General features: G+C 37.2%; 1 protein-coding gene across 4 annotated transcripts in view; it reads left to right on the top strand.

The window, feature by feature from the left end:
* LOC134631397 (FERM domain-containing protein 5) overlaps positions 1-12,822 on the top strand; it is a 68,932-nt gene that overhangs the window by 37,957 nt on the left and 18,153 nt on the right. For all 4 annotated transcript variants that reach the window (XM_063479683.1, XM_063479686.1, XM_063479684.1 and 1 more), the window contains exons 2-4: positions 8,146-8,250; positions 11,263-11,305; positions 12,366-12,444. In XM_063479683.1, coding sequence (XP_063335753.1) covers positions 8,146-8,250; positions 11,263-11,305; positions 12,366-12,444 — 227 coding nt within the window. The remainder of the gene's footprint in view (positions 1-8,145; positions 8,251-11,262; positions 11,306-12,365; positions 12,445-12,822) is intronic.

Below are 12,822 nucleotides of genomic sequence, written 5' to 3' on the forward strand. Positions count from 1 at the left end.
ATGCTTTATACTTAAAAATGTAGCAATTTCTAAAGTATGAGCAATACATGAATGTATGTGAGCAGCCAACCAAAACCAGCCTGTGGTGTTCTGCCAGGAGCATTTTCACGCTACATGCATTTCCATTTGACACCTTAATGGCTATCTAAGGCCTCCCTATTGTTCACAAGTGTCAAACTTTGTCTATAATTACATTTTTCCCACCTCTCCAATCCAAGAAAATCTCTGTTAGTGAGTTTCTACATGGAATATCCTTCATTAAGTGTAATTTGATTGACAGCTTTGATGATTTTATTTTTTATTATGTTGATTTCTTGACTTAAAAAAAATAAATGCACGCTTAAATTTATAATAAACACTCCTGATGGTCTAATGCAAATTTTGATTTTCGCAGAGCATTTGTTACATTAGTAATAAAAAATTTTTGAAATCTTAAAATTTGTGCATTTAAGTATCATGTAATATTTTTACATATGAAAGAAGGCATTATAGATGTTGTACATCAAGCTGCCTTATATTTAGCAAAACCAGTAAGTCCAGTATTAATGCATTGTAATAGATGTATTTGTCCAAAGTGTACCTCATAGCGGGAATATTTCATAGAAAATGTTTTTGTGCTTCATTGGCCAGATCAACACTTTTGGTTAATGATGGAATACTTAAAAGGCCTACTGTGTGTTAGTGGTAGTGTTAGTGGTAACTCACCAATGATTAACTAGAAGAAAATTTCACAAATAAATAAACACCTGATTTACTGCTGCTGTGGCTAATAAATTACCCTGTTGAGCTTGTCGTTTGCAGTTTTTCTTACTTGACTTCATTATAATTTTACTTACACTGTGGTTCCTTTTTTCCTCTTATAAATACTTAAGATCCCAAAGCTTTACAGTGGGTTCCAGTCCTTTTATCACAAATTGGATGATGTAAGTTAAGAAATACAGTCTCCCAGGCTGTTGTCGTTGACCTAAATAGTAAGCAGAATACCAGATAGGTTGCATTTTGCAGACATATAAAGCACTTAATCTTTTCTTTTCTTTTGTGTGAAAGTGCAGCAGTGTAAATCAGAACATTAGGAGGAGAACAGCTTCATCCAGGGTCACCTATTCAGGGTCAATTGTGAATAATTTGGGTGCAGTCTTCAGCATTGTGCTAAATACAACATTCTCTCTCTCCTCTTTCAAATGCGAACTCAACTGTCACCCATTCAGCTGCTGAAGCAGCTTTAAAAGCAATTATCCGTATCTCTCTATCCGTAGCTCCCTTTTGCTTTGCTTATTCTCCTGATTCCTCCCATTTCTGGGGCAAATCCTTGCACATTCCCATCATGTTTTGATGGCCCACTTTTCTGCTAGTGAGACTGTACTGCAAACTGTTTCCTGGGTTTTGTACAAAGACTCATTACTGTAATGCTGTATTGCATTATATTAGTGTGTGTTGCTAAACTGCTTCAAAGCTAATGCAAAACTGCTAGTAAGAAAAGAATCTGTATATTTACTTGCTGTATGTCAACAGAGCAGGTTTTTAGAGATGTTCTTTAAACATTCATTCATTTCAAAGAGTCTTTTTAGTTTTTTGACCTCAGCTGTCAGTTAATTTTCACTTTTTCTAGGTTTGTAATTAGTCTTTTGTATGAATTTTACAATAGAGCACTGATTTCTTGATATTGTATATTAAATTATTGCTGGGGAAGAAGTCTGATTGTTTCAATTCACACTGGTTGTATTTTTAATCACTTACTCATAGGAAGAACTGTGAACAAATCTCCACATGTTCCCAAATTTTGGGACCTAATCTATTCCCATTATCACTCAATGTCACACACTGGCTTTGTGAGGTCCAAATTGAACTCTTGCCATTTCTTTTTTTGCACTCAGTAGATTTATAGAGAATGAGCACTTTTCCTGTCCTATTCAGCTTCAAGCTACTGATTAATAACTCTTTTGAATGATAAAGCTTTATTTCTAAAATCATCCTTGGATACTTTTATTTATTTTCTGCAACTGAAGTTTAAAACAGTGTAAAATAATCAGAAATGACCTACACCCAACAAATAATCTGCTGCTCCTTGAAGCAAAGACCTGCTAGAAGCAGACTTGATTTCAAACGTGCTGTAAGGATTTGCTTCTTACTAACTGTTAGCGGTTGTAGGTTGCCCTTTGTGCACTCCTTTCCCAGCTGAAGCGGCGGGGTCATGACTTGAACTACAGCAGGAGTCTGAATCTGTCTGAAACATTAACCAGTGCAATCCCTCAATCTGCTGGGACAAAAGAAAGCAATCTGCCTATGAAACCAAAGAAATCACCTCACGCCAAAAAGTATCTTTAAGGTTACACTTCTCAAATGCACAGACACACACACACACACACTAAATGGCTTTTTTTTGTGTTTCCACTCCTCTCACTATAAAGTGATATAATCTTTTATTAATGGTCAGTGCTCATCTGGTGACATGGAGACCGTTTTAATGATTAATCTGAAGAGGAAGTGTCCATTGTACACTAGAAGATCTTTAGGATCTTGGAGAACCACTGTGCTGTTTTCAGTTAAAGACGTGAGAAAGATTGTATTAATCAGAACAGACCATCAGATTGGTTAGAAAGCCTGCGAGAGATCAGGACACAGTCAAAGAGAGGTTACTTTTATCCATTCACTTTCCTAAATGCTTTTAAAATTTAGTAGCCTATCCCACCTCTCATCAGGCAATAAGCAGAGTACACCCTCAACAGGTGTACCAGAGAGACAGGTAGACAGGTCTACCAGAGAGCTAACAAAGCTCAAATTCTCACATTCACACCAGTGGCTAGTTTAGAATCACAGATTAACCTAACATGCATCCAGACTAGTACCAAGCTTGAAATGTTAAAGTTGTTTAACAGCGTTCATTTTGAAAGTTGTCCTAAAGCCAGAATATTAAAAATGCCTGACAAAGGCCTTAAAAATTCATTAAGTAAGCAACCAGAGCGAGCAGCTCCCTAAACCACGTCTTATTATTGATAAATTCAGCATTTTCAAAACAAGACTGAGGCTGTTAAGCTAAAGCTGAGCTCTACTTTTTGCCTCACCATCAAGAAACAGCATCTTTATGCAAATTCACCGAGTAAGGCTGAAGCAATGAATTGTGAATTATTTAAATATTTTTAAATATATGTATCACACATTTGGCCACATGCGATTTTTCCTACTAAACAAATTTTCAAAATGACGTGTTCTTACTCCTCTGATTATTTCTAGATTTTTTTTTTGTTTTGTTTTCAGAGTTTCAAACTGGGCGACACGTATGGGCTCAAAATGTGGTCATAAATATTTTGTACTTGTAAATCAGTTTTGTATGTGTAAAAAGAATTTGTGTGTGCGTAAAAAAGATTTGTATGTGTAAAAAAGATTTGTATGTGTAAAAAAGATTTGTGTGTGCGTAAAAAAGATTTGTATGTGTAAAAAAGATTTGTATGTGTAAAAAAGATTTGTGTGTGCGTAAAAAAGATTTGTGTGTGTGTAAAAAAGATTTGTATGTGTAAAAAAGATTTGTGTGTGCGTAAAAAAGATTTGTGTGTGTGTAAAAAAGATTTGTGTGTGGACTTTGCCAAAAACCCCCTGCAAGTTACAAGTACGGATTTTGACCCTATTTTTCTTCCTTTCATCTGATTGGTCAATGTCATGTCAATCACAAATGTAACAATCCAATCAGAGAACAGATGGGTTTGGCTGTCGGAGGGGCACTTTTTTGAAATGCAGGTCCTTGAAGGGTAATACAGTTTGAAGCTGGAGGATCTCTATATAAATATCCGATAGCAGCTAGGTCCTTTAACTTTCAGCAGCTGTTGAAAGGATAAAGTTGTGGTATGTCAGTGGTTAGAAATACCATCATTACTTTAGGATTAGTTTAACACAAAGTCAGGGCTGACCCGGGACCATTGCTGTGAGTCACAGTGCGCAGCATAAAAGTCCTTTCACATCGGACACAGGATGTGCTGCTAATGCTAACTGCTAACTAAAAGCAAAGGATCCAGAATTTGTTGCGCTGGCTGCTGGGCTCTGTGGGTTTTTGCAGCAGCTCTACCTGTACTAGATGCACCTGCTCCTTGTCGTTTCTATCTCTGACTTTATGTCCTCTACAAGAGTTTCGGGGGGGGGGTTTGCTGGTTCTTCAAATGTTCAATAAAAACATATATGCTAATTCATAACGAAGAAAGCTTTGTAATGAAGACTGTCATTTCCAAAACACTGCCCGCCCCCCCCCCGCGGTCCGCAGCGCTGTTGAAAAGGCTGTGGAAGTCCCTGTATTAAGCACATAGACCTGTGACACAAAAATCACCAAACTCAGACCACAGACTGTTTTCCTTCGTGGTGATGAAGGAAAACGCTGAGTTGGCATGTAAAAGGGCATTTATTCCCTTCAAAGACCTGCAGTTCAAAAAAAGTGCCCCTCCGACAGCCAAACCCATCTGTTCTCTGATTGGATTGTTACATTTGTGATTGACATGACATTGACCAATCAGATGAAAGGAAGAAAAATAGGGTCAAAATCCGTACTTGTAACTTGCAGGGGTTTTTTGGCAAAGTCCACACACAAATCTTTTTTACACACACACAAATCTTTTTTACGCACACACAAATCTTTTTTACACATACAAATCTTTTTTACACACACACAAATCTTTTTTACGCACACACAAATCTTTTTTACACACACACAAATCTTTTTTACACATACAAATCTTTTTTACGCACACACAAATCTTTTTTACACATAAAAATCTTTTTTACACATACAAATCTTTTTTACGCACACACAAATTCTTTTTACACATACAAAACTGATTTACAAGTACAAAATATTTATGACCACATTTTGAGCCCATAGACACGACACGATCAGGCGTCAGAGATCACAGGGTCACACCTGCTTCCCTGGCTGTGTTGAAACTCTTTCTGCCACAGGTTTATACCAATAAAACCTTTTGTAAGTCTGCTGTGGCTCCTGTAATGCTATATTAAAATTGCAGTCAAAGCGAGGAAGTGGTTCATTAGAATTAATTAGAAATTTCAGGACATTCTTTCTCTCTTGCAATCACCTCTATCTTGTAATTAGAGAGAGTGGTGGGAGGATAATGCAGCTGTGCTGTGTAGAGGGCACCGGGGAGCAAGAGAGGAGGGACATACATGAGATTGCTGCTGAATACTAAACAAACTTGCTCTTTCCATGTAACAAAAGAACAGATGTCCTGTCTGACTCTTCTGTTAAAGAAGCTTTTTTAATGTGTTTGGGTTCTTGCTGTCTGTGGTTTCCTTGAGCTTGGCTCTAGGATCCAGTAATAAAACCAAGATTTGGAATGGTGCCTAAACGCTTTAGTAATTTAGATCATTGTTGCTTTACTTGTGTGTCTGTTTAAGGACTGAAACTCTGAATTTTGAACTCTTGGGAAACCGTGTTTATCCCTAACCCCAAACGCATTTTTGGTGGCATGGATTGGCTCCAAGGCCACTGCAAATCAATATAAAGTTATTCTAAGTGATCATCTGTAGAGGAAGGCAGTGGTCACAGCCACAGTGGTCACTGATTGGGTCAACATATAGGGGAGATTGTGGAGCCATTAAAACACCAAATGAGGAAATATATTTTGGGAGAATGGTGTTAATCCCTCCAGGAGAGATCCAGACTCTTGGAGAATCAGTTTCACAGCACACTTAAAAATTTCTTACTAAGGCATGTTATTATTGGTTTTTCATTAATTTGTCAACCCTATGTGTGATAGTGTCCATGCAGACTGAGGGGTTCCTGCTGTTCCATTTTTCAAACAGGCACGTCAGATCGGTTAGTGATAATACAACAAAGTAATAATCTTGAAGTGACAGTGGCGAGCACCCATGCAACCCCCCAGTCTCGCTGCATAAAGGTCAGCTACCCTCAGTCACAGAACTCCAATGGGCATTTGGCACACAGTCATGGTGGGTAAGCGACAAGCTCGGCATTGACAAGCCTTTTTCCTAATGAAGTGCCTGTTATCTGCAGCCGGAGTAATGACATGCAGGAGTGTGCTGCCAGGAACGCTTCTACTTGCCTTCACGGGGCAAAGGAGGAGGAGGAATAAGACAGACGGCTGACTGTGGGTGCTCAACCTTCACCTCAGCTGACCCCCTCATTAGTCACTGTGAGCACTGAGACTTGAATACTAGGAAGACTGCAGTCAATTTGATTCAGGCATAGACACGAGCTGGGTGTTGTTTTAGATTTGATTGCTTCCTTTTTCTTATTATTTGGATTTGAGAGCAGTGTCCATAAGATTTATTAGCTGAAAAGCATTACATTCTGCACGTAGGCACTGTACAATATGATGTGTAATTTGTAATGCAACTAAAGCAGTGAAGTTATGGTCTAAAGAACCAAAATAAGGTGAAGATAAGAAATGTCGAGCTGAAATTCAGAGTTTTGTGTGTCACAAGAGTTGCTCTCTTTTTTTCTCTTTTTTGCTCTCTAAGTTCCACATTTTCACCGATTCCTTTATTTACAGCATGTTTTAAAGATTCTGTGCTGGAATATGTTTTATACTGCTGGAACTACAGCTACAAGAACACAGAACACACACCAAGAATACCCGTTCAATCAATGAAATTTCACTTTGATCTGCAGACAACCTAAAGCTACTTCCACATCTGCTTTATGAGGCTGTGGTACAGCAGCGTTTAAATGTATCCAATTTGAAAGTTAAGAACTCTAATGTGTAGCCATCACCTTAGCATTAAGCAGCAGCACCGTGTGCGCACTGAGCAGTAAAATAATTCACTGAAATGTTAATTTCCAGGATTATTATGTTCTTTAGATTATTATTTTTTTTTAATTTAGATTTTATCATCGTCATGTGGTAAGCTCTTTGATTGGAGTAGGCGGAGCTCAAAGGGGTCATACATCATAGAGTCATATGATGTGTAAAATGCCCATTTATATATGAGTGTGCACAGAGCCTGAAGGAGAGAGAAATTAAATAACCACCATCATTATACCCGTTATCTCCAACTAGAGGTTTAGGTGTAGTGGAATCGCTAAGTCAAAGAAAGCCTGACTTGGTTTGTTTTATACCTTTCTGGACTTGAGGTTTAGGCTAAAGTTCCACATTAAGTCAACCCTGTGATCTTGTACCTGGCCTCATGTTTCCCAGTCAGGGTGGTAGTTATTGAGCAGTGACAGCACTGGAGTAGCCTTAGGATTAATGGTGCTGTCTTCCCGATATTGATTAATCACCAACCTTTTAACCTCGTCACATTTACTAGGCGTATGCTCTGATGTAACGCGTTAATACCACAGAAGCCGAGACACTGAAGTGTCGTAGACAGCTCAGTTTCACATGCTTAATTAAAACTTTTTAAATGTACTTGACCTCCTGCCATTTAAGGATTTTGAATATGCTTAAAATTTCAGCTCTGCTATTTGAGGTTATTTGAGTTTAGTTGCTCAGTTCTTATGTATTTCCCACAAAATATGCCATGAAATTGTACCGTATGTCACCCACGCACTCAATTATTATCCTGCCTGACTTTCTGTAGCGATGCACACAGTTGTAATAGTCACTTTTAATGTATTGGCAAATTAAATCTGCAGATGTCTGCAGGTGTGTAAAACACTTCTACTGCTAAACAATTATACTGAGAAACTCTCAGTTTGCTTCTTTTGCTTCTGTCTTCATTTGTTAGCTTTCCAAACAGCGTGTTCAGAAAGAAAGTCCCCCAGTCGTGATATTTATTCACTGTTCACTCCATATTTTTCCCCTGGTCTTCAGCGTCCCACCTGTAGTGGTTCTATGCCCCACCAGTGGGCCTTGCTGCACAGTTTGAGAACCGTTGCTCTGAGGGAAGCTTCCTTGTGAGACTCAGAAATATAAGCAAACCCGAGAAAGACCTCATCACTTTTAATCCTTTCTCTTTTTAAGCTGTGTGATGGGGTTTATTCCAGACACTTCAGATGGCTCTGGCTTCGTATTAATATTAGATGAATCCAAGATATATCTGCTGGAGTGAGCGACGCATTCTTCTAGCAGGAAATATTTCTCATTTTAAAGGCTTATCTTTTCTTGGCTGAAATTTTTTGGGCCATGTGTTCGAATATGTGATTTGGTGCTGTTGAATATCAGTTTTTCTGCTCTTCTATTGCAGCGGGATGCAAAGGGACAATATCTGTTTGACCTCATCTGCCATCACCTCAACTTACTGGAAAAAGACTATTTTGGCATCAGATATGTGGATCCAGACAAGCAGCGGGTAAGTGTTTACGTCTGTGAATGTGGCAAGAGGTTTTTTGTGCTTATACTACTGTGCATTTCATTTATGGTTTTCTTAGTAAGGTACTTTTCACAAAATTAAAATCTAGTCTGAGAGAAAGAAATGCTCATCCTTGAAATACACAATATCATTAAGGCGAAAGGCATCTGTTTCTTCCTGGGGGTCAGATGAGATTATCTTTAATTAGTCTCATCTCTTTGCATGAGCTTTGAGTCTTGATAGTTCAGCTAATGCCTAATGGGCCCATTGTTTACTACAGAGGGAAATAGAGAACCAGTTAAAGTTGAGATGTTAAAAATTATTTAATTTACTGGAATCATAAGCCTCAAATATTTAAAACGTTTTCTATAAATGGTAGTATGTTTGTGTGACATGAAACTCACCTCATCTGAGTCACACGTTAGTCTGTTGCTAAGAAAGCTGTTTTGATGTTGAAAACTTTTGCATTCCTACTTTTTTTTTGCACATAAAAAATGATCAGGGGACAATAAGGGGATTGGAAGATGATCTGACCTTAATAGTATCAGTGAAATGTTATTAACATCCATCCGTACATCTTATATGTTATGACATATACATTAACGTGTTTGCGTTAGTTATTGTTAAATTGAAATTGTTAGTAAGAAAGGACATTTTCTAGCTCCTCAGAAAATTCCTCCGTTGGTATTTTAGATAATTTTCAATTTTATTCAATTTTATTTATATAGCCTCAGGGGAATTTATATTGTAAGGTAAAACCCTGCAATAATTTGACAGAAAACCCCAACACTCAGACAACTGTGCAAGCAGTTAGTGATAGTGAGCGTCAGTGGGATGGAAAAACTCTCTTTTAACAGGAAGAAGCTTTAGGTTCAGAGAGAGAGCATCTGCAGCAAGTGATCGGAGATGAGAGAAGGGAAACAGGAGACAAAACAGTCTGTGGAAGAGATCTAGAGATTAATAATTACTAATGATTAAATGCAAAGTGGCCTATAAACTCAAAGTGAGTGAAAAGAGGTAAATGGAGAAGAAATGCTCAGTGCATCATGGGAAACCCCCAGCAACCAAGGCCTATTGCAGCGTAACTAAGGGAGGATTCAGGGTCACCTGATCCTGCTCTAACCATATGCTTTATCGAAAAAGGACAATGTGGCAGGGTGTGGTTTGTGGCTCAGCTGCAGGGGAGGGGTGGAGCAGTGGGTTCAGGGTGTGGTGTCAGGGGAGGCCGGCTCACACACCTGACATCATCACCTAATCAGGTCTACCCTGTTAAGAATGTTGCTGGGACCGGAGGGGTGAGCGGTATGTGCTACAGAAATGGGGCAGCTGGAAAGATGGACCTTTAAAAACTGGAAAATAAAAGACGCTGAAAGACTGCAACGTTGTGGTCGTCGGGTCCTTCATTGTCACAGAAAGTTGTAAGCCTAATCTTAAAAGTAGAGAGGCAGTTCCTACTTCTGGTGAAAGAGTATATAGTCTTTGAGTTGAAACTAGAGTGCTAAGTTTTTAAACTGCCTTGTTTTATCTCTGGCTTCCAAACTTTTAAAAGCAGAAGCTGTTGAATGTGAACTAAGAGTGACTTTGTGCACACATTACTGTGTTGCTTTGTGTCAAAACGACATGCATGCCTGCAGTTTAAAATTTGAATGTTTTTGATTTAGAGCGAGATTGTGGTCCAGAGTAAAAAGTTGTGTTCTTCGGTGTCTCTCACTCACGCCACCTTTCAGACTGAAGCTCGTCCCATTGGGCGCTTCTGCTGTGAGGCATATAGTTGCACTGCTGGATTCATGAAGTATTAACATGTTCACAGATCATGTTGTAGCTCTTCAGACAAGAACCAAGTTCTGCTGATGCTGCATTTCCTATGCTGTCACTCAGGTCTATTTTGGTGGTTGTTGCTGTGGGTGGGTTTGGTTGGCGAGAAGACAACACCAGAGAAAGATGGAGAGAGAATACGATTCCAGTGAAATGCAGGATCTGAATCTCGTTCTAGAAACACACAAGTGTAGCCAGCCGGGCTCTTCCTGTTTTCTCAAGAATCTCCTCCATATGAAAACAAAATTTAAAAAAAAAAAAGAAAAAAACCTTGTGGAAGGTATTTATGCTTTATAGGTATTATTGTCATGTGTGTATTTTATTTAATTTTCTAATGTAACGTGATTATTATAATAATAATAATAATAATAATAATAATAATAATAATAATAATAATAATAATAATAATAATAAAAGATCATCAGTGTGGCATATTATTTAAAAAATGCAAATAAACAAAACAAAATTAAAGTCTGATTTTTTGGGGGGGATAGAATATTACCAAAGCTGCTGAAAAACGTCATTATAATTATTATTATTTAAATGAAGTATTAAAATGAGATATATTTCTATTGTTGAAGCCACATTATGGATCAATTTTAATTATAATAAAATAAAACTGTGTCATTTGTGTTGCTTTTCAAAAATTCTCTTTTACAGGTATGATTTATTTTTTCATCTTTTGAATACAAGAGTGTAGCTTTAAAATGTAACTTTAAAGTGTACCTTTAAAATGTTTCTGGCTATTCCTGCCTGCTCAGCCACTTTTTTATGCACAAATTGTAAACTTTGTTTAAACTGCTTAACTTGCAGTCATTAATCTATTATGTCAGATGACTGAATAAACTAATTGAAGTATTATTCTATTGAGTAAATCAGAGTTATATATATCTTTGAATGCTTTAATAAAGAATAAACATTTAATATTAAAGGGAATGGGAAACATTAACTATTACTTTTCCATAATTATTTTATTTACCTGAAGCATTTGATGATGTCATTAAAGAAACCTCTGGAAATTCTTTAGGTTCAATGCAGCATTCGCTTATCGCACTGATCAATCTGTACCGCTGTGACACTATACATGGTGTTAGCAGGTTTTCCCCGAAAAACTGTCAGCAGTAACAGCTGATGTGTGGATTACTCTCAGGGGATGTTTGTGACATTTGTATTTGTCTGTTTTTATGTCAAATGCAGCACTGGTTGGAGTTCACAAAGTCAATTGCAAAGCAAATGAAATGTAAGTACTTCAAGTTACTTTTTTGTGTCTTTATAATTAAAGAAGCTTTGAAATAAGTTGGGAAATCTTTTAAAATGGCATAAAATGTACATTACGTAGCAATATGATGTACATTTGATGTAGCAACAGAAAAAGCTTGTTGCTTAGTCATTTAAGTAATTTATTGCAATGAAAAAAGGTGATACGTATTTATCAGTCGAGGGGGGGAATGTAAACAGTTTGTTCAAGTCTGAAGAACTGTGCTTTAAATTTTAGTCATTTGGTCTGATGTATCAGTTGTATTTCTATTTTTATGTTTCTAATAGTTACATCTTTGCTGCTTCCTTGTTCAGGTTACTCTATAAAATGTTTTTATTATCTCAGTAAGACTTTCATCTGGATAAAAAAAAAGAGATTATTATAGATTATAATTGTAATAATCTAAGTTTCCTCATGGAAACAGTTAAAAGGGGGACTTTCTAACAGTATTTTTTGTACAATATTGCATTTAGATCTGAATATTTCTCCCAAAAATTCTTCTGCCTTGTATAGTTGAAGAGGTTATATTTTTATGGATGAATGCAGTGTAATAATAAAACACGTTAAATTCAATTACCGGTATGTTCAACCTGTCTCTTACTGAGGAGTCCTTTTAAACAAATTTTGAAGATTAGAATTGATAACAAACTCTTGAGATGACGAGTTTAGTTGATTTAAATGTCCAATTAATTAATTTACTCATCAACTTGAATTACATAGATACACTGATGGACAATTAGCGTATATTTTCCAGCAGTCATGCTGAAGAATAATGTCCTTTCCTCCACGCAGCACAATCATTTTGAATTCAGTCTTTTGGTTAATGTTAGGTTAATATATTAGGAAAATTGTTGGTTGATTTGTTATTTTTAGCAGAGTGACAGAGTGTATGCATCGATCAAGAGACACAAAGACCTATAAATTAATTTGACCAAAGACATTTCTAAAAACACTTGTCAGATTTCACGTTTCTGCTGATTGTTGGCAATTATTGAAGTTATCCTCGCACATGTCTTAAATATTTCCTGTTTGTTTCCTCCAGCTCAGCCTCCGTTCACCATGTGTCTGAGAGTTAAGTTCTACCCTCCTGATCCTGCTACCCTCAAGGAGGAAATCACTAGGTATGACCCCCTGTGGTGGCTTTCACTTCAGATGAGTTGATAAAGGCTGTTTGTGTTTTTTTTGTTTTTCTAAAGCTAAAGTTTGCATTCATTTCAGTTTAGCAGTGATGAAAAGAGGGAAAGAAGAGAGATGGCAGCTGTGCTGGGACGTTGTTTTGTTTCTTCAGATTAGATTTGTGCTGTGAAACTTCTAGACTGAGCAAACATGCCTCTTTCTGAAACATTATTCATGTGCTTTCATAATTAAAATGCTTGAGCACTTTACCGTCTACAACGATGAATATTACACAGAACACCATTTCAGAGGAATGTAACAGCCTTCTCTGGCAGTGCTGAAAGTTAATGGTTGGAAGATTAAAAGCGACATCATGCACGATT

The sequence above is a fragment of the Pelmatolapia mariae genome, linkage group LG7 (assembly GCF_036321145.2).
Source record: "Pelmatolapia mariae isolate MD_Pm_ZW linkage group LG7, Pm_UMD_F_2, whole genome shotgun sequence".
Lineage (NCBI taxonomy): Eukaryota > Metazoa > Chordata > Actinopteri > Cichliformes > Cichlidae > Pelmatolapia > Pelmatolapia mariae.